This window comes from Melospiza georgiana, chromosome 4 (assembly GCF_028018845.1).
Source record: "Melospiza georgiana isolate bMelGeo1 chromosome 4, bMelGeo1.pri, whole genome shotgun sequence".
NCBI classification, from domain to species: Eukaryota; Metazoa; Chordata; class Aves; order Passeriformes; family Passerellidae; genus Melospiza; species Melospiza georgiana.
The window spans coordinates 68,773,243-68,795,653 of NC_080433.1; the positions used below are offsets into that span (position 1 = coordinate 68,773,243).

The 22,411-nt window shown below is 40.0% G+C and overlaps 1 protein-coding gene across 2 annotated transcripts in view; it reads right to left on the reverse strand.

The window, feature by feature from the left end:
- The window catches only part of GSAP (gamma-secretase activating protein), a 45,652-nt gene extending 27,790 nt beyond the window's left edge, over window positions 1-17,862 (reverse strand). Inside the window, exons 1-12 of one of the 2 annotated variants that reach the window (XM_058022974.1) lie at window positions 17,767-17,862; window positions 14,221-14,294; window positions 10,712-10,768; window positions 9,946-10,015; window positions 9,474-9,530; window positions 9,256-9,344; window positions 8,775-8,844; window positions 7,682-7,731; window positions 6,275-6,379; window positions 5,282-5,341; window positions 4,603-4,646; window positions 2,932-3,020 (exon numbers count right to left, since the gene is read on the reverse strand). In XM_058022974.1, coding sequence (XP_057878957.1) covers window positions 2,932-3,020; window positions 4,603-4,646; window positions 5,282-5,341; window positions 6,275-6,379; window positions 7,682-7,731; window positions 8,775-8,844; window positions 9,256-9,344; window positions 9,474-9,530; window positions 9,946-10,015; window positions 10,712-10,768; window positions 14,221-14,294; window positions 17,767-17,851 — 850 coding nt within the window. In that variant the 5' untranslated portion in view covers window positions 17,852-17,862. Of the gene's footprint in view, window positions 1-2,931; window positions 3,021-4,602; window positions 4,647-5,281; window positions 5,342-6,274; window positions 6,380-6,480; window positions 6,545-7,681; window positions 7,732-8,774; window positions 8,845-9,255; window positions 9,345-9,473; window positions 9,531-9,945; window positions 10,016-10,711; window positions 10,769-14,220; window positions 14,295-17,766 lie in introns of those variants that run through there. The other variant, XM_058022975.1, reaches the window with a different exon arrangement.
- Window positions 17,863-22,411: the final 4,549 nt, after the last annotated feature.

Sequence of the window (22,411 nt, forward strand, 5' to 3'; positions counted from 1 at the left end):
CAAAGTTACATCTGACACAGTCCTGGCAATCCCAGCAGGGCAGCCAGACACTAAGAATACATCACAGACTCCTTTCCTACCCTTAGCAGTGCTCTCTGCAAATTAGAGCTGGGTTGTTCTGCTGCAGGGAAAGCTTATCAGCCAACTGCAACTGTATGCAGAGCCAGGTCTTCCACACTACTCACTTCAAAATCATTTGCAAACAGTAAAAGCTGTAGCTGAATGCTGCAAGGTGAGAAGACTCATGTGAGGATATACTTGGATGGACACTTATCTTTCCAGAAATAAACGGGAAAAAAGATCTTGACCACAAAGGTAAAAAAAAAAAAAAAAAAAAAAAAAAAGGAAAGAGAGAGAGAAAAAGAAAGAAAAGAAGAGAAAGAGAAAAGAAGCAGAATTTTCAAATTAAATTCCACTCCTATTCAGCAAACAGCAGTTACAACTCTGGCACTCGACAAAGTCAGCCCACTGAGACCACAAGAGTCACCTACGCTATGCAGAAATCTGGTTTTCCCTAGGAAACTTTAACTAAATTCCTCATTTCTGTTCAAGCAAAACCTCAACACATAAGGCTGTAACAGCATCCCAACAAAGCATCCAAATGTCACAACTCAAATACAACATTGCATCAGGGCATTTTGTCTAGTTGTACTGACTTAGGAGGGACTTGCCTCACTTAACCTCAGCCATCCAAACATCTCTCATTTAGACCCTTATTCAGCAAACAAAGAAATACGGATTGAGTCATCCTCTGGAGATGCCTATTTCTCTCTAGAAACACAGTCCAGATGCCTACATTTCAGGGGATAGTTAGCTGATGGGAATCCAGTGTCTATGACCTCTTACTGCCTGCATTTTTTTAAATATTGTGCAAATTCAATGGAAAAATATTTCTAAAGCACTAAGAGAACACATAACAGTACAGTGTTTATCTAATAACCACTGAATTCTGGACATGCCAAGTTAATTCTGAGACTGAAACTACTTGATCTCAGCTATTCAAGAATTACATGGGGGTTTTTACCTGGAGATACTTTGTCTGTGCTGAGTGTAAGGAACAGAGCTACTTTTTCTGCTGCAGAAGTTTGAGAAAGGAAAAGTGATTTTATTCAGAGTTCAGACTGGCAGGAGACAATAAGAGTTTTATTAAATGGGAAATTGTATGGAATATTCCAATTTGAAGTTTTGCCAGTTCCACTTTGCCAGGGATGTCTGAATGGTACAAGCAGGGATATGGCATTAATATCAGAGCTGTGCTAGCAGGCCCACAGCAGGCAAAGTCTGCTCCACAAAGAGCTTGCAATCCAGTTTTGCAAATCACCCCTGAGGCACAAAAGGGAACCTTTACTGTTATTACCTACAGTATTCTTCAACAACTAGATATGATTTTAGCACCAAAATAACTTGGTCCAAACTGTTAGTTACCAAAAATGAGTTGTGCAAGGTAATCCTCAGTTTTAAACAAAATTCAAGGAAAAGCCATGTACAGTAATCTCATTTAAGTGCAATTGTCAAATTATCTGTTTTACAGTAAGTGCAATGAAAAGCACTTTTGCTTTTGCTTTAGAAAGGTTCCACACAGACTTTGTGTGTCACCAGACAGAAAAAAACATTTTACTTCACAGTAACTAAACAAGAGTCTTGTTGGAGGATGACTGAATTTCATCCTAAACTCAAGGAGGTACTTCAATTTGAATATACTCCTCCCCAGAGGAGTATAGGTTTTTAAAGGAAACAGATATATAAATAAATAATATTTTCTATTATTGGACTGGCTGTTTATATAAGAAATTGTCTTGCTAACAGAGAAAAAGCCTAATCTACATTTGAAAGATAGAACCTTGGCTTTCTCTTACTTCTAATTCCTTCCCTCTAATCTCTATAAGTATGCAGTTTGCCTTGGTAAGAAAAGAAATCCATGTAAGGAAGCTGTACTTCACTAGATTTGCAGCAATGGTCATTTCAGTGCAAGGGGCAGACAGCTCAGCAGGTCCCTGTGTGCACAGCAGGCCCTGGGGAGGGACATGTACAGCCTCCCCTGCAACACTTCCCTGTACAGCTCTGCTGACCAGCCAAAGGCCAAACAGACACCATCTCTGCCTGCCTGGATGGTCTAACTGAGAGGCTGAAAACAGCTGTGATGAACAGATACCTCTTGAGACCAGTTTTTAATCCAAAAAAGCTCATGGCATATGTTAGGATGGAGGGAGACTCCAAAATCCTAAAGGTTTAAGAAACATTTCAGGTTTAAGTTTAAGGAATCACATATATACTAAATCCCTGAGTAGCACATGCCAGTTTAGTATCACATACTTGGACCTCTAAACACCACACACTATCAGCAATATGAAGCTCTTAAAGCCTGCACTGCACATGCTCTGTGTACATATGTCCCCTCTGTAACACAAATACATACTAGATCAGAAACCCAGACAAAACCTTCCTTGAGTTTACTTTCTAACATAATTGTGGTCAGCTTTAACATTAGATTGCTTTAATGTAACACACAGCAATGTTCTGGTACCTGCTGGGCTCTGAAACTGCCAGGAAAATGCTAAGGTGTTCTTAGGCTGAGAGATTTTACTGGTACCAGTTCTTTGCAGCTGGGCTACCAAAAGGTTTCTGGGTGACTGTTTTCTTGTTGGTAGGTTGATATATAAAACTCTGGGTACTTCAGCTCAACTTCACTGCAGCTTTCAGAAGGTAAGAAATGTATTAATGCTAATAAAGCACAGTTGCCTTCTCCCTCTCCTTCCAGTTACCTGCCAAGTGTGCTCTAAAGGAATACAAATCTCACCCTCACATTATAAATTTTTGTATTTGTGTGTGTTTTCCAATAATTTATGAGTAAATTCAGTAATCAATTAGGATTACACTGCATGATAATTACTAGTGGGGGTAATTTTTACCATATTTGTATTTATTCATTACCTGCTTTACTTGTGAAAACCTGAAGGTTTTTCAAAGATTTAGATGCAACATCTTGATCTTGACAGTAATCATATCCAAAATTCACAAGTCTATGAGCAAATAAAGATCACTAAGTAAATCACTTCATCCACAGAGATTTATCACAACAAAAAGATCACCAGAACAGTCACTATGTAACCAAAATATACTAATTAAATTATAATCAAATATTCTGTAATACAAGTTAAATTGGGCTTTAACCAATTTGCTCAATCCTGTTAGAAACAGGAATCCCAAGAGTGCACACTGTTAACCACCAATTTTGAACATATCTGACAATTTCATATTCACTTACTGGACTGTCCAAGCATTCCTATACTTTGAAGTGAAAGCAAGTTGTCATGACATACTAGAAATCCAAGTACTTGTGACACCTAATAACTCAGAGGTTTTGCAGACTAACTGTACAGCCCATGGCTGTAAAGCTACATTTTAATCTGTAATAAGGACACTACCTTCGGTGGAAATACTTGAAAAGAAAAGCACAAAATCACACTCACATGGAACTTGTTATACCATGACATTTTCAGTCTCATGCTGCTTGTGTTTCAATGGTTTTACATATTTTTAAATCTACAAGGCTTATTTTCACCCTGGAAAACATGCAGCAGAAGACTGTAGTCAGTCTGCTTTGGGTTTTTTTTTGTTGTTGTTGTTGCTGGGTGGTCTTTTTGTTTGGTTGTATTTTTTGCCAGGAAGTATTTTGATCCTGTAGAGATTTTCCCCTTGGTCTTCTGCAGTAATTTGGAAAACCAATAAAATAAAGTGAAATACAGCATTGAAGCCCTTACAAGAGCTCTGTTCTTTCAGCACCAACTGTAAAAGGACACAACCTGCACAGGCAGGAGCACCTTACACTGAGCCTTATGCACAGCACTGAGACATTCTGAGACCACAGCTGGGCAGGGTGGAACTAAACCACCTTCAGCTACTGATACCTGGCCTGACAGCTCTGGCCTCCCTTTTTATTCACAAAAATAAATGGGCTGTTTTGGAATGTAAAGACAGATGAGGATTGTGACAGAGTTAAACCATCCTGACTAGTTTTTTCCCTCAGTGAAAAGGGAGCCCTCAGGAGACAAGCTCAGATGCAGTCATGTGCATGACAGACACAGAATCAGACAAATCTTCATCTTTGGAAGTGCAGGCTGCTGGAAGGGGCATGCTGGAGGAGAACAGAGTACAGGCAGTGTCTTCACAGGCCATAAAAAGGTGCTACTGGTTTGTTTAACTGCCCAATAAAACTTGCAACAGCAATTAAAAATGCAGAGCTTCCCTTGACAGATATTTTAACATCACCATTAAAACCTGCCCAAGGTTAAAGCAAATTAATTTAAATAGGTTCAGCATATTCAGAAGGTTTAACCTATAGCTAGCTCTTTAGACAAATACTGTCATTTACAAAAATTAAGAAGCAGTCAAGGATTAAATTACTTTTTACAGATGACCCCAATGAGAATAAGAACTGGAGGTCTGGACACAGTTTTCATGTTATTCTCATGTTCCAGTGCCATGCAGGCAACTGCAAACAAAGACATTGTGGTTTGGACAAATTTTACTTAGGTTTGTAAAATGTTACCATGTATATTGAAAGGAAAGCAAACCAAAACATTAAAAAAACAAACAACTTACTTTAATTGTGTGTCATTTACAGCAATATCCAGGTGTGATTCCAGCTGTTAAACAAAAATGAAAACAAACCTGTTCTTTACAGAGGTCAATATACTATGTTTAGCATTTCAGACCAGTAAAATGTGTCATAGTCACATTTCACCAAATTCAATATTTTAACAAGTTTATTTATTCTCCTCTAATCCTTACAGTCACTTCAAAGACCTCCATAAAACAGATTATGTTTTAAAAAGAGAAAATAAAAGTGACTGAAACAAAGGTCTAGCAGCAATCACATGTTGTAATTTTTATGTTCTGTTTTTTGTATTTTGGCTGCAATAAATGTTCCTGTCTCACTTAAAACTGACAGAAAATCACATGGTTTCTTTGTCTAGTGCACTTGCTAAGCCTGCTTTGCAATAAGTGAGTATAAGTTCAGTACAGTATCATGAATGTCACTTACTGCCTTCTAGGTCAAAAAAAGTGTAATTCCAATGAAGTTACCTTACTGTAGGGAAAAATCTGAGTCTGACTGAATATATTCTTGACAAGAAAATCATGCAAAAAAATCCTAAAAAACTCCAGTTTTCCTTTGAAAAAGTTTCAACAATGAAAAAGACAAAAGATCTCTGTACCAGTACCTGGAAAACATAATTACATCCCACTGTAAACCATTTATAATAAAATACTCAGAACTTACTATTGAATTAAAATTTTCCTCAGGATAAAACTGGACACACCTTAAAGTACTCTTTGATTCCTGGAATGAAAAAGAATGTGTTTTGTAAGTAAGAAAGGATATTATACAGACTGAGAACTGACTGGATACTCAGCACTATTCTTCACACTCAACCTGCTTTGCTAACAGCTATGCAGAGTTAGGGGACAAAAGAATTTAAAAACCACATATAACCCCTCACAATAGCACTGTGACATGCTTCCTTCCTGTCCCAGATCATTATCTGCCAATCATATATAATTGCGTGGGCTCTCATTTCAGCACAGCAATACACGTCTCACACATTTTAGAAAGTTAAAAAATGTTTTCCATATCTACCTATATGGCAAAAAGAATTGCATCTTGCTTTAGTCAGTTCAAAATGGGTATCTCAGACACAAAAACATAAATACATTTCTCCATCACAGTTCACTTCCTGTTATTTCCTAACATTCACTCTTCTCGTGGCTAAGAAGAGTAAAGAAAAATCTTTTTTATTTACAGAGAATGCATCAAGAGCAATTAGTCCCTCAGTCAAAATAAAAAACCCAAACCCTGGGTTTTTTTGAGAGTTTCAAAGCTTTTTGCCAAGAACCTGTCCTCATTTGGTCTCTCAGTAAGTTTGCACACAAAATACTTTCTAGATGTGAACTCCCTAGAAGAGAGGCATTATACTCACAGCAGTTTTGGATAGATTTAGATACTTTTGAATAAAAGACCTTTCTAAAGCAAGAAAAAGAAGAAATTACCAAGCCCACCTTTTTTATAGAAAGCATTAAGACCACCAGTCTTCTTGCAATGTACTAAGCACAACAGCAGCTACAGCAAGTTTGGCTTTTGCTTTAGGTTATTCAAGGCAAGAACAAGAAAGAGCAGCCTAATGAAAACAAACCCCTACTTGCTACTCCACACACTTAAAACTTCACTGTCACCAGGCAGGCAGGACCAAAACTGCAAGAATGACTTTCAGCTCACCTTTGGAACAATGTAGAAGAGTCTTTGCTCCATCATATCCCACTGTGCCCAAACGAGGTCATCTGCAACTCTGGCTCTTGGAAGCTGACCTGACTTCTGAATCACCTACAGGGAAAGAATAAAACATTAGAAGCCATCAAATAAAGTTTTGCAACAATTATGCACAGTCTGTGCTTTAAAGAGAAAAGCAGTGCAAGAACACACACAAAGAGCAAGGAGGTTGGAAGGAACAGGCTCCTTGTCAGCAGCATGAAGTCCACCTTTGTTGTGTGCAAGGTGCTCAGTTTAAAGAGATCAGAAGCACAGTTTTCAGAGTACACCTACTAACAAATCTTTTCTTTCAGTCTTCCTTGCTTGCAAGAAATTCACCACTTAAATTGCTCAAAGTGAACAAAGAATAGCAGAGGCACCCTTCCTCAGAGAGGAGGGAAATACCACAGTTCAGAATCAGCTACATTAACTACTGAAGGGAATGGGTCAGCTCCAAAAGAGATTTCTATCCAAGTCTCAGCCATGTGAGAGAGAGGGCTGGAGTATAGAAATAGCTAGAACTGTGGAAAATTGTTGGGATTTATACATGCCCACTTGCATGAGTTAGGGAGATTTCACACCAACCAAAATAAAACTGTTTGTCAGAAGGACATCAGATCAATCTGTTTTCTGATTATACTTAAATCTTTACTCCACTACTGTAGTCTAGCACATAAAATACAACTGCTTGAAGGGTCATGACAAACTGAGAAAACCATGAAAGATTACAAAGGGACAAAAATCAGGTCCTAAATTTTTCCTTCAAAGACTACATTCAGCTCCATAACACAAAACACTGGCTTTCATGACACAATCATTTACAATATTAGACATTATTTTATTATATTATTAGACAAGTGCTCATTAACAATAAGTCTTTCAAGAAGAATATCCACAATTTTTTGACAAACTCATGTTAGAAAAAGAGATGAGGGGAAACAGAGATTGGAACATTCACTGTACTCAGACTGTATCTAAGTTTTACATCTTCAGTTCATTTGTTTTTTTAAGTAAATCCTCTACTGACTCCACACAGACTCACAATAGACAAGGTTAGGAAGGCAACTCTGAAAATATTTTAAATGGTTGCAAATATTTAAAATAGTTTTAAAATTAATAAACACTATGTTTACTCCCAACTTCTAACACACAGAAGCATTTAGCAATACATGACAAACCCAATAAAATAAAAAGAAAGATTACAAGGTGTAAAGTTTTTCAATCAGCTTTGTGGTCAGCTGCATAGGTTGCCATAATAATCAATGCTTGCTTTAATAAACTTTGTGTTGCCCAAGCATAAGACAAAAAAAAGTTCAAAACTTTCAGCTAAATTAATTAAAGTAAAAAACCTCAAACCCAAAGATTTTTTAATCTTACCACTTTGTGTTCTTCTTCTGCAACAACATGAATGTCAAATTGTTCAATATCTTTAAAATAAAATTTTAAAAAATCATTACAAAAAAACATTTTAAAATGCTTTTATACAGCTTATTAAACAAGCTCACCTCTTAGAATTCTGTAAGAACACTTTAGGGCCAGGAAAGTTCAAGAGGAAATCTGGGTCACATGAGCACAGGTGCCTACACAGAGACCTGGAGTCTCCTCCTTTGCTGAGCTGAGAGTGGCCTCAGCCATAACACCTCATGGACAGAATTCCCTGCTCAGCCCAGCCCAGGCTTGAAAAACAGTGACTGGAATGTCCCAACCAAGCCAAGGAGCCCCCATGGAGAGAAAAAGTCTGCAGAGCTGCCTGCCCATGTCCAAGAGCATCCCTGACCTGTTTCACCTCCTGCCATGAACACCTCTCCCAGTCCTTTCCCACACAAAACTGCTGGAAGTTATCCACAGCTGGCCTGCGTGAGAAGTGCAACACCCACCCAGATGTTGTGTTTCTGATTTAGCTCTGTCCACCTAAGGCCACCTTCCCAAGGCTGGTGTCTAGCTCAGGGAAGATGGGCCTCTCCAAGGGGATGGAATAAGAGATCTCACTCTATAATAAGAAGGGAAAATCCAGTCTTTTCCAAATGTCCATTTTATCCATTCCTTGCCATTAGATTAGGCTGAACATGCAATGTTAGCTGAGTCCAAGGAACTATTGCTCTATTCTTGTCCCACTCTCCATGTTAAATAACATCTTTCAGTCAATTGATCTGCTCTGGATTTATGTAGGCAGCTATAAGGAGTGTATTTTAGCTTTTTTAGAAATAAAGATAACTGATGAATGCAAGAGCTAAGCAACTAACTGTAGACAAAGATGGTCATTCTGTTAACATTGAAAAAAATCTGGTAAATGACACAGTTTTTGAAAGACCTTTGGAATATGTTGTGGTGTGCTGTAGAATATCTAGAATAACTCACACCCTTCTTTTTCCTGGGTTTTTTTCCCCAATAAAAGCCTACCAAAAATATAATCTATAACAATCATCTTGAAGTAAAAGAATGACAATGTACTTTGAAAACATTAACTCACATTTATCTTCTGAAACTAGCAAGAGACGACTTTCTCCAGAAGCATTTCTGTCTTCAACTGGATAAAGAAACTACACAGAAAATTTCACAGAATAAGTAAAAAACAAAGTAGTTTGGAACATTTATCTAAATTTTTTTTTGTATTTTTTCAGCTGGGTATTTATGTATTTTTAAATTTCATCAGACACACTAATGATATTTAATTAATAAAAATAGCTATTATTACATACTAATAGTCACCAGTCACTATAACTGCAAACTATGGAAGACTGGAGAGCAATAAAAAAGTAGCCTTCATGTTGGAGAAATATTCTATACCAAACATTTTATGAGGTTTCATTTCTTTATTTCTCTGAAGAAACAGGGGACATTACCTCTGTAACAGTTGCAAGATAACATGAGGTATTTCTGCACTAAACCATGTTTTCTCTCTAGCACAGCAGATTAAACTGGCTTATCTTCAGATTAGTTGGATACTTTACCTGTACTCGAACACAGCTATCCACAGCCTTTAGCACTCTCACATTATTAATGGGATGAATTTCAATTAGCAAGGTTAAATACTTGGACACTGCAAAAAGAAGAAGTTTTAGATAATATTCTTTGATGTAAGCAAGTTTGTTTTTTAAACAGAAATACCTGAGAAAGAAAGCAAAAAGGTACAATATTTCAAACAGTATTAAAAATCCACTTGCAGTACCTGACTGTAAGAGCTGAGTTGCTCTTTCTTCCTCTGCATATTGACAGAAGCTGACTGCTGTGGGAGAAGAAAACACCAACAAAACCACAGTGAGTGTGCATATTGGACATTAATCTCATCAAGCATCCCTGAAGAATGAGCATACCAATTCTTTTACCAAAAACATTTATGTTAAAGGAATGTCAGAAGCTCTTCTAGATGTAGCAGGTATGCACAAATGCAGGAGGAGAAAGTGAACAAAGGGGCAGTGTGTCTTAGATGATTTATTAAAACAGCAATATTGTCACAGCTGTGTCTTTATGTTGTTACCTACATTATCTGGTGATGGATCCACAGAAATTCATAAATTGCTGTGGGCAACACATAGGTTTAATTAACATTTAATTACATTTAAGTAATTCTAAACCCAAATGTATCATCCTATTAAACTAAATCTTGACCAAAAATATCTAATGATAAAGCACATATTTACCCAATAAGGTCCTTTCATTGTTGATTGAACAGCTGATTATGTGCAGATTCTTCTCAAACATATAGAGGTGCTACAGAGAAACACAGTAATGTTAATAACTGTGCTTTTTCAAACTCCATAAAGGAAACCATCTAATTGCTTCTTAAGAAAACACTGCTGTCCCACAGTTTTTATCTTTAAGCCATATCTTTTCATGCCCAGAAGAACCACAAGTTTCCATTATAATAGTTCTCCTTTTTCTCATGTTTGTTTTTTAATGGTGCTTTTGAGCTCTGTGTTGCCACTAGAGCATAGCAGACCTTTATATAAAAACAAAATTTCACTCATTTCATACTACTATGGGGACACCTTCAAAAACCTGTCATGATTTTAGTTATTGAATTGCAATGTGTTCAGTTTTAGAATAAAATAATCTCTTATAATGGTATCACCAAACAGACCAAGAATAAACACATATAAAGAAAACCCCAAACATTTACTTCTTGGCACATTTGTGCAATATGAAGGGAAGTGGAAAGGACTTGTTGTTTAAAAGGTTGCTCAGAAATGAAGATTGCAGGCATGATGCTTTACTATTCTCAAGCCTCTCAGATGTTCTGCAATGTGGTGCATTCTAACACTACTGAGAATCATTCCAATATCCCATATTTTCTGTTTGCAACAAGGATACACCCCTTAAGGACATAACATACTGTGTTGCAAAGCATCAAAATCTGAAACACTACAGCAGAGTTGTCACCAGAGAGAAACCTGGTATTGCTCTCACCTCGTTTTGCTTCGTTTGAAGATCATACAATCCAATGTGAGTGTTCCTCTGGTTTCCCTATGGATGGAAACAAACAGCAATATAAATATACACAAAGTTAAACACTGGGGGTTTTTTTCCCTAGCTCCCTGGTCTCCCAGACCCTTGACACACACCCTCACACACTTCCCTCTCCTGTAAATAAACAGGCAGTTAATTATCTAATTCCAAGAAAGCAAATTCTAATTCCAAGAGAACAAAGATTTATTTTTTCCTTTTAGAATTAACACATGGGATAAAGCTGAAATGTGGCCAATCCACAGCCCACAAGCCATTGCATAAACCTAATGCCTCTCTCTCACTTTGCTTCTAAACTGGTTTTAGCCACAGGCAATAGGGCCAGGAAGAGAGATGTCAGTACAAGAATCAGTAGGGATGCTCTGGCCCCTGGAGGTTTAAGGCTGGAATTCTGAACCTCACCAACTTGGTGAGTCAAAAGAGGGCACAGAACCATCGAACATCACCAAAAATCAGCTCCCAGTGATCTGGCTGTAGCCTGGAAAAAGGATTTCACTGCCTTAGGAAGTGATTGCTTGAAGGCTAAGTATTTTATAAGCTCACCATTAGCCTTCTGCCTTTGAAGAGTAACATAATAAATATCATTTCTAGCATACTGATAAATAATATATGATGATTTTGTTTGAAGCACGTACAAATGTTTGGGACTACAAATCAAAACATTACTACTACATTATTTTTACCATACATTAAATTTCCCAAATATATTGGAAAAGAAAATTCTGCTTTACAGCATATACTGGATAGCAAATCAAACTGACGTGTATTAATGTACTCTGGGTATAGGCACTAAATTGCTAAACTACTGACATTAAATCCAGCCACACAGGCTTCTGCTTCCACAGTGAGCTTCATTGTTTTTAACAATTGCTTAGGGGGAGAGGGCAGAGATCTGTGGTTATTTACAAATTTATGGCATCGTGCTTTGTGAAGTTGAAACAAAAGCCTGAGTATTTGATTCCTAAGGGGTCTATTTCTGAGTGTGTCATTATTGTTGTGGCAATGACAAAAGTCTTTGACTTCTGATTTAAACAAGGAAAACAAAATGTCTTTATATTAAGACACAGGCTCCAGGACTCCTAATTTAAGATTAAGCAAGTGCTTTCACAAATAACTTTTTTTTCAAGTGTGTTTGAAATGTTAACACCATCTTACTTAGATACTGAAAAATACACTTCACAAGACTGGTAACAGAGCTACATCAATGCCCATGACTGGGCATAAACTAGGACACTTGTTTTCATGTGCACTCTGAAGATTCTTGCATTACCTTGCAAATAAAATTCACTTCTGTTAAAAATATATTCCTCTACATTAACTACTAATGGCACAAAATATAGACGCTGTCAAAACCACAGTACAACACAATACTCTAAAATAAGCTTGAAATAAAACTCAGAGTCCACTTGCTCCTGGTTTCACACAGAATACACTTGACTGTCTCTCTGTGGGATCTCAGCACCTCAGGACAGAAGTGCAGAGTGACTGAGACCACCCTTGGGGGGCTCGGGAGTCCTGGAATGTTGCCAGAAGTGTCTGGTGGCTGGACTTTGATCCTGCACGGGAGGCGACACCTGTATGAGGATGGGAGGATTTCACTGGGTGAATGGTGAAGGGATAAGTTAATTAGAGTGTGAAACACAGGGTTTAAGATTTCTGTACAGGGGGGTCTAGAGAAGTAAGATGGAGGAATTGGGGCGTGTCCTGTCCTTCTTCTTCTTCTTCCTGGCCTCCATCTTCTGTGGTGATGTTGGCACTTTGGGACTGGTTATTAATAAAGGTGTACTGGTCAATAAGGGTAAAAGGTATTGGGGGAAATTGATAAATATTGTGTACGTAGTTTTGAGTATAAAGATAGGTGACCGCCCCGGGGGCTCTCAGTGTGCTCATGGCTGGCTGCTGTGCAGACCTCTGTTGGGCTGAGAGAAAATCTTTTAGATAAAAAATGAATAAACACTGAAAACCAAGAAAAAACCTGAAGCCTCTTGTCGTCCTTTGGAGCGCGGGCTGCCCAAGGCCACCCCGGGCCTTTCCAGGTCATTAAAAGAGCCGAGAAACCGACATCTCTCACGTAAAAGACAAAGATTGTTTTCTGTTTGTATGCATAAGGAAACAAGCCAGGCCAGCTCAGTGTAGTTTACACCCTCCACCCCACACACCTCCTCCCAAAGAACAGGCTGCAGTGGCCAGCTCCCTAAGCTCCACCAGCTGCCTTGGCCACATCCCTACAGGCTACAGTGGCAGCCTAAACAGCCAGCATGCAGGCACACACCTACATCTAGCCATGTGCACCTGGAGCTACAGCTCACCCCTTGTGCCAGCAAGAGCCTGAAGAGCACACAAGGCATTTAGACTGACAGAGGCCCAAAAAAGCCTAGTGTGAGATTCCACAGGTGCTACAAAGCAGGGACACCACACACACAGAGTACCAGATCTCCTGCTGAGCTACATGCTTATTTGTATTAAGTCTTGTAGAGTCTTAAGCAATGAAAAAAAACCCCAAACTTTGACACACTCTTTAGAATTGTTTTTATGGTTATTGTTGTTCTGTACAGACTCCCCTCCCTATGCTTGTAGTAAAGGAAACACCCACCCACAGTGAAAGCATATTAAAGTTAAAGCCTTGGTGAAGGCCTCACCTCTTCCCTTAACCCTAGGGAAGCTGGAGAGTTTTAGCATTGCTGAGCCAGAGAGGAATGAAAGGCATCCCTACTCTACTATAGTTCATCTCATTTCTGTACTCCTCAAGAACCAAGATCCTCCAGGATCCAGCTGGATCTACAAACTCCTCTGAGCTACACAGTCAAGAAGCACAGCTTGTCTCATCAAAAGAACAATGAGAAGACAAAGTCTCACTTTCTAAAACCATTAGAAAACCCACTTGGAAGTAAAAATAAAACATATACCATGGAGAGCAGAATCCTATGTTAAGAAGCCAGCTCTAGATACTTCAAGACATCAAATAAACAGGGGTTACTTCAGACTACTTGCAATAAAGTGTTATAGATGAATCTTACAGAAAAGTATATGCAGAAAAAGTGCTAGATAAATGGTATCTTAAGAGATTTTAGTAGGAGAAAACATTTAACTAAAGCACTGCACATGAATTTAATAGCTAGGCTTCACTAAGAAATTGAGTGTGAAATTCTGTGTTTATGAAGTGCTTTAAAGAAATTGCATTTCATTCATGGGGAGATTTTGGGCCAGCAAAAAATCAAGGGCAAAAACCCTATGGACTTAAGTGAGTACTTTACTCTCTATTTCATCATTCTTAACCTTTGACTGAAGTGGAGACAGGTATTTTCCCACTGCCCAACCCCCCCAGGTTGTAATCAGTTGTGTTTCCATGTTCTAACACTTACTTCAAAAAAATTAAACTACAAGAACTCAATTAGATTCACAAAGAGTATTATTCTCAACTATATTTTTATTAAATTCCAAGGTGGACTTACCTTCCAGGTATAAATAATTTTTCCATTTCTTTCAACATTTACAACGTAGAATGCTGATGAATTCTCAGAAGTGTCTGAAATAAAAAGTACAAAAAATACAAGATTTTCATTTCAGCTAGTTCATCCTATAATTTATGCACACTTAAAGCAAATATGCTAAATACATTTTTTCTTGTAAATACTTATTTGCATAAGCCAAAATGACTCCTTTCTGGAAAAAGAGGGAGTACTTCTTACACCATGATTTTAATCTGATAACTTCAACAAAGATAGTTAAGGGACTTCAAAACATGCAAGAAAAACATTATTTTTGTAAACACCTACCTCTTCATCAGAATTATTATTCTAGTTACCACTATCTTTTGTTATGAAAATAAAATGTGCTTTTTCAGAGAATAAACAAACCAAACCAAACCAAAATTACCCCCTATCATTAATTCACTATACACAACATAGGGTTCAGACAGTTAAGCCATACTGCAGTCCTCTGGTCACTACAGGAAGAGAGAACAAACCTGAGGAAAATATCATTTGCTCACACCTGCCTCTTCAGCATCTCAAAGGAAAGCCTGAAAATAAACTACATCTTTAGATTACTTCTATAACACCAACACTACCTCTCCTGTGTCATTCTTAGCTCCTCCTCCTCCAGAAAGAAATTAATAAAGAAAAAAACTCACCAAAATTCAAAGAACCACAAGGTCAAATACCACATAGAGATATATACAACCTACCTACAAGTACAGGGAACTAAACAATGGAGGACACAAAATTTGGGATGTGAATCAAAGAGTACTGTTAAAGTAGAAATAAATAAGCAGGAAGCTAAGATGGACACAGAAAGAGAAGAGCATATCTGGACAAAGCAGTACAAATTAAAAAGAAAACCACCAGAAAAAAAGATAAAATATTGTACCCAAGGTGAGAAAAATGTATGCTTTCCTGATGCTGCTTTTATGTTTTCTCATCACTGCAGCCATCAAAACTGTGTTTATCTGTGATGGAATTTGTACTGGAAATGGAAGTTTTGCCCTTAGTAAGGTTGAAGCTGTATGATTGGTCTCAATTTTATAGTAAAGGTGGCCTGCAGTTCAGTAAGCATCAACATAAAGAACTCTCCTCAACCTTCTGCAAGCATTTAGTCAAGTCTGACACTATTTACTTGGCAGTTATCATGAAGTGTTGATAGAAGGAAGACACTTAGTGAAACTTAGTTTAACAAGCCTGATACTGTAAACTGGCTTGTACAGCTTGCAGTGGTAAGAAAAAAAAAAACTGTTTTCAAGTATTATCAGAAGAAAGTAAATTTTCCATTTGATTGTGGGAGGACAATGAAAACCCTTCCTCTACATTGAGCAACACATCACTTTCTATTGGTTTCAGATCACTCAGAGTACACTATAGTACCACTATGTTAGGGCTAGATGGTGACAGCTGGGAGAGTCAAAGGTAATATGTTCTCTTTTTTTTATCTGAAGCTTCCTGGAACTTAACAACCACCTCAAACTTTCAAGATGAGTACTACGGTCTCCACATTTTCTCATGCAATATTTCCTCAGCACAGAATTTTGGTAGAGAAGGTCCATGTCAATGAATTTACTTATCACCAGACACAGACATCTTAAAGGTGCTGAAAAAGTTCTGTGTCAGAAAAGAGTTTCTCTTCTCCAGAGAACAGTCAGTGGGAATATGGAGGCAAAGTGGCAATGGTCTCTGCCCTTGGAAATTCCTGCAGTAAAATCCTGCACATAGAACTACAACTTCTTCCTCATGCACACAGCTGAGACCAGCAGATGAAGGGCTGCAAATGAGCCAAGCCAGCCTGCCTGCCCAGCACACAGCTTTTACCAACATAATCAGGAGGATGCAGAGTTTGATTTCCTGAAGACCATTATACACAGCTCATACCAAATTAAGTGGAATAAAGAGAACAAGGCTGGTTCACTTTGCCTGCCGCTCCCTTCCTCTCATCACAGCTACTCCCAGCTCGCACGCAATTAGCAGCTCTCACATGCTATCAAGTGCTTTCAAGTCGTTAGGAAAGAAAATAATAAATATGAATAAGTAACATCTGAAAACACTGACAGAAAGTACCATGACTCCTAAAAATTACTTGCTTTCTGTGATTAGATATTTCTTTGATGTTTAAATTAATCTTTTCAAATCCCTACCTCCCACCTTCACATTCCTAATATGACAGCACTGCATGAGGAGGAAGTCACTATGCACAGATAAGTTAAAATGCAATACAGCACTGCTGGTATTTCATCACATGCACCCTCCAAACTAGATTCTTATGCTTCTGTATTACCAGGGGCATTACTGAATGAAGACTCCATTACATTTTAAAAGACTCAATACAATTTTCTCTTTCTCAAATACAAGTCAGTGCCATTCTGAGACCATTATTTCATTAGCATATAAATTGATTTATCTTTGAATTCATCACTGATGAACTAATAAATTCATAGATTAATCAATTATGCATGGAGAATTTCAGAATTTTACCTCAGATCCCTTCAATATACCTTTCAATAATTATTCAGCAAATGCAGAAAATGTGAAATATTTTTTAGTTTTTAACAGATTTTTTAAATGATGGGTTGCTAAATAATTCCCTTATTCTCCAAGCTGATACTTTCTGGTTTGTCACCAAGCAGCCCCTCAATGCAGGAAGCAAGTTAAGTATTTTAAGTAAAGTAAAAACAACTGAAGGCGTTTCAAGTTCATCGCACTTGCATATCGACGGTATTTCTACCGAAGCAATAACTTTTACTGTATTATAATTTTATTAGATTAAGTTTTTCATCAGTTTCTGAAAAGCAGAACTGAGCCAGCTGCTCTGCAGACGAATAACAAGCAAAAAGCCACAGTGCCAAGAACACGGGAGGTCACTTTTTTCCAACCACCACCCCGAGCGCTCGCTATGCCGGCGATCGCACGGTGCTGTGACAGCTGACGCTGCATCTAATTTTAAACCAGCACACGTTCACCAGGCACACCAAAGCGTTCAGGCTGTGGGGCTTTTCCCCCCAGAAAGGGGAGCAGTGTGGGAGAGGGAGTAATGCTGAAACTTTTTTTTTTTTTTTTTTTTTTTGGCGGGGGGCAGGGAGGAGGGGAGAAGAAAAAGAGAAAGCCTCAAACGTGTGAAGAAGCAGGAAGAAGAAACAAGCTGTGGAGTGTAGCAAATGTGTAGAAGTGTTTTCGGGATGTCAGAAACTCCTTGAGAACAGCAAACTTGCCCATCTCAAGTCCCCCGGCACCCGAGGGTCGCTCCCCTCGAGCCCCGGCACCTGAGGGGGGCCCAGTGGCCGAGGGGACCCAGGGGCCAAGGGGGGCCCCGGGCCCGCTCCCTCGCCGCCCTCCCCGGGCCCCGCGGCCGGAGCTCCCGCTGCGGGCCTGCCCGGGGGTCTCCCGGGGACCCGCACCCGGGGGCCTCCCCGCAGCCCGGCTCCTCCGCGGGCGGGAGGGCACGGAGGCGGCCGGAGAGAGGGAGGGCCGGCCGGCCGGAGGGATGGGGCTCTCCTCGGCCTCCCGGAGCGTTACCTAGAGCCGCGGCGCAGCCCCGCTCCGCCAGCCAGGGCAGCACGTCCCTCCGCAGCTCGAACTCGGGCACCAGGCGCAGCAGCATAGCCCCGGCCCGGGCCGCCGCCGCTCCGGCTCGCTGCCCTCAGCCCGCCCCCTGCGTGGGGGGCGGCCCTCGGGGGTTCCGGCGGCTCCCGGCCCGCTCCCGGCGCCGCCGGCCCTTCCGCTTCCTAGCGCGGCGGCACAGCGCCTCCGAGCCTGCCCGCCCGGCCGCCTCCGTGCTGCTGGCCCGCCGACTCAAAGGCTCTCGTTTTCCCCGTGGAGCGGGCGCACAGGCTCCTCCTCAGGCCGGCTGAAAGAATCACAGACTCACAAACTATTCTGAGTTGGAAGGGAGTCACAAACATCATCAGAGTCCCGCTCCTGGCCCTGAGCAGGTCAGCCTCCACAATCACACCATGCGCCTGAGAGCGTTGTCCAAACGCTTCTTGGTGCTGTGACCGCCTCTCTGGAGAGGCTGTTCCAGTGTCCCTCCATCCTCTGGGTGAAGAACTTTTTCCTGATATCCAATCTACACTTCCCTGGCACAGCTCCAGGCCATTCCCTGCTGTCACTGGTCACCAGAGAGGAGAAAGGGCAATCCTTTAGGAAGGTTCACCACGGAGTGACTCCAGGTGCTTCAGCCTGTCAGTGAGGCCTGGAGTTGAGCTTCAGTCACTTGGCATTCACAAACCGGGAGGCCCCGTGATGAGTTGCCCTGCTTGTGATTCCCCAGGAAGCATCAGGTGTTTTCCAGAACTTCAAGTAGCATCCCTGTTTTCTGAGGCTGTTCACTCTGAAATTGCTTGTTGAATAGATGGATTGTCTGTCTGTAAACTGCTGGCAAAGCTTGGGATGTCCTCTCAGACTAGGCCTGGCCTGTTTGTGCTTTTCAACTGCAAAGGAGGTAAAACTTCATGTAATCTTAGAGGGGTTTGTGGTTTGTTTGCTTGGGGTTATTTTAGCTGTTGAAAATATTTGTAGCACTGATAAGGTGCTACTCCATGGCTATCTATAGCCTGCCTAATTACCATTTCCCTTCTGAAATGTGCTGGCTGATATCAGCCAGTTAAAGGTGGCATAAAAGTGAGGAGGTGCTGTGAGGACTCACACCAAGCTCAACATACAGAACAACTTGAGCCTGTTATAAGAGCTAATCCCTGTACCAAGTTTTTCCCCATCACTGCTGAGATCTGGAGCTATAAAAAGGCCAGATCAGAATCAGGTATGTCTGCAAAATGTGGATGAAAGGCAGGTTGTTAATCAAAATGCAAAGCAAGCATGCTCTTCTTCTCAATCTTCATATTGCCAACTTTTACAGTTTTACCACAAGTTTTGTATTCAGCATTTTAAATTCAAGCTCCTTAGATCAAGTGGTTGTGAAAGAATTTCAGCTTATATTTTCACAGTTGTGAAATAAAGCTTGAAAATGTGACTGGAGTTCTCTACAAAAGTAGAGAACAGACAAGAGGTCCCGAATGAATGGATTTTTTAAGATAAAAGATGGGGCTATTTAATGAGTTTGAGAATGGCACAACTGGAAATGACACAACTGGAGAGGCAAGCAAAGGAGGGAAACAAAAGCAATGAACTGACTGATTCTGTAAGTATATGCAAAAGGGGAGATTTTCATGTGGAGAAAGTCTCCTGTACCCAGATCTAAAGTTCATGTTTATTATGTAAAACTCTGTATTCCTTGAGCCATCAGTCTGGCTAAGCACATCAGAGGCCATATCTGCAGGCCCAGAGCTCCAAGTTGACTTCCTAGAAGCACAACACATTCCTTAGAAACCACAAAGCTGACTCATTCAGAGTTCAAGAAATAACTCAGTATAGAGTATCAGGCCACCTTAAACCTGATACATGAAATTAAACAGTTGATAAAAAAGCCATAAGCATCTAAAAAACCCTTCAGCAGTCTTTGAATTAAGACAGAGCCTGATATATTTTTGGTAACATCTCCTGACTTTGCTAGATGGAGAAAGAAGCTCTTGGTTTAAAGAAACAACCCATTTTCTTATCTCTGTCACATGAAATTAATGTTATAACCCATTTGTCACTTTTGCTTGCATCATGAAACTAAATTGTGGATTTTGCTCTCAATTTATACTCAGTTTCCTTTTCTGATTATCTGACTCACTTAATTTTGGTTTTTAGTTCCAGTCTGAAGCTGTGCAGGCACAAGAGCTGATCCCAATGGAGCAACTTCCAGGAGTGGGATGTGAAACTAAAGCTCTCATAAAAAAAGAGACAAATTAAATTTCTCTATTTTCTTTTTAATTTACAGATCTGTTCCTGCCTTAGTAGCAGGAGGATCTCCCTTGAATTTTTATCTGGACTGAGTCTTGACCACAGGGAAATCATTAGAGAGCAGTAATGGCCCTGCTGATAACCATCATCAGCATTATTTTACTGCTAATAACAATTTTTGTGCTAACTTCCTGTGTCCCTATAATCCCTTTTCACACAGTTGATACTGGAAGAATTACAAAATTATGCCATGACACAAGTGTGTGTCTGATGAAGCATTGCCCCCTGACATGGCATGGATTGGTGTGAGGCACCTTTCAGCTCTCAACAGAACAAAGCTTTGTTCATGGGCAAAAACACTGATCCATAAACCATCCATGTGTTCCACTTTAGGAAATTATACATAGGACTTCTTATGAAGAATGAATATCTGAAATAATTATTTGAGCACATGACAGCCTGGCACACAGTTCATGACTTTTTTGGGAAGTACTGCTTACTGAGGGCAACCTCTTCTCCCGCTGTTCCAGTCATAGAGGGTTTATTGTCATCATGTCTAGACAGTTGCTTCCTTGAATGTTTTCATCCAGTCAAACACAAAAAATATACACAAAATTTCTTCCTGAAGTTGGTGCTTAATATGTTTACTAAATCCTCTTGGCAACACAAATAAGATGCAAATTGAAATCAATATTTTAGTAGTAAAGTATGCAGTTCAGAGTTAGTAGAATGAAATACCTTTATTTCAGTGTGTGAGATTACCTTTTTTGAGTCTCTTTAATCACTGAATATCAACACAGATCTGAGTTATTTCACTGAAATCAGTCAGCATCTGTTATGAAAGCCAGTGCTTCATGGAGGTGCTTTTGTGTGCTTTGTTTAATAATTCATCATAGGAAATAGTCTTTCAGCTGCTAATGAAAAAATAATCTGGCTATTCATGCTCGTGTTGAACAGCACCTTCTTTTAAATGGCTTCACTGAAGTCAGTACCATGCTCAAGCCAGGAACATGAGTGAATGAGGCTCCTGAAACAGTTAAGGTATTCCTCAAAGTGAGGCAGAGGAAGAGAATGGGACTTCGGGAAGTCTCTGACTGTCATCGAAGTGACATTTGTGTTTCCGCTGCTTCTCCCTCCATGGCCCGGGCTCTGAGGCTCCTTTGTTCTTTCCAGAGACAAGCCCTGCTAGTGCTGATGAAAGCCCTGTGAGCACACACTGTCTCAACAGCTGTTGGAGGAGCTCTTGGCTCTATGTTTATTCTTCTGCTCCAGCCTGATTGGGATTCATCAGCAGGGTTTAGAAACTTGGTGTTTTTTTCCTTTGTGATGTTTCAGTTTGGATTTCATTTTGAATTGCAAGAGGACAGTGTCAATACTTGGCAACAGAGTTGCAATTATCTTGGTAATTAGTATCATAATGTATATATCAGCAGATCAGCTCCTATTTCTTACACTTTTTGAATGTCTTTCCATTATAATTTTTCTTGTAAAATGAAAGAAATATTTAGCACAAATGCATTCCTTCAAAATGTAAGATGCTGTAGGATGGAGACTATAGACAGGGACAGCACAGGATGAACACATCAGTCTGACTTTTGTCTCACTGACCTTCAGGCACTTTGCAAATAGGGTTCTAGTGTGAGGGGGTTTTTTTTGTCTAGGATCCTTTCAGTTAATGAGGAAATATAAGAACTCCAGAGAGTAACTGAAACCACCCAGTTTTAACAGTTAATTTATGGTGCATTTTATCTGATTGTGGATGCTGGCTCTCCTCTCCCCTCACTTCTGCTCCCCTGCCTATTGGGAATGTGCAGCTGAAAGCCTGGAGGAAAGTGGCACTGTCCCTTCCCATGTCTGCCTCCAATTAGATCATATCCAGTGTAATATGGAAGGTGGCCCTGAGGGTGCAGTTTGATGGGCAGCTGATCTAACAGCTCATGACTGTTGAAAGGATGGACCCAGACTTCATTCCCTTCTTGTTTTCTTTTCCCTTCCTCATCCCCAGGTCATTCAGCCTCTTTCTTCATTTGCCAGCTCTGCTGTCCATCTAACACCTCTGTGATCCAGCTGTACTGGCTGACACACTAAAATCTATTTACTTTTTAAATGGTTTAATTCTCTACCAGTATCTGAAGGTGTCTCCAGTGACAGAAGGCCTTTCCAAGTCCACAGCCATTGCAGAGGGAAGCAGTGGTTGTGTGGCCCTGGCAGCAGGGAGGGAATGGAATAGAAAATCTCCCTGTACTGGTGGCAGTGAAGTGTTAGACTCACATGGCTCATCCAGACTCTTTGCAAAATGCTTTCCTCTGACATTCAACTTGAAAGAAGCAGTCATTTTTGCCCAGCATTGCTCTGGTCCATTGCCCAGCCACTGCTG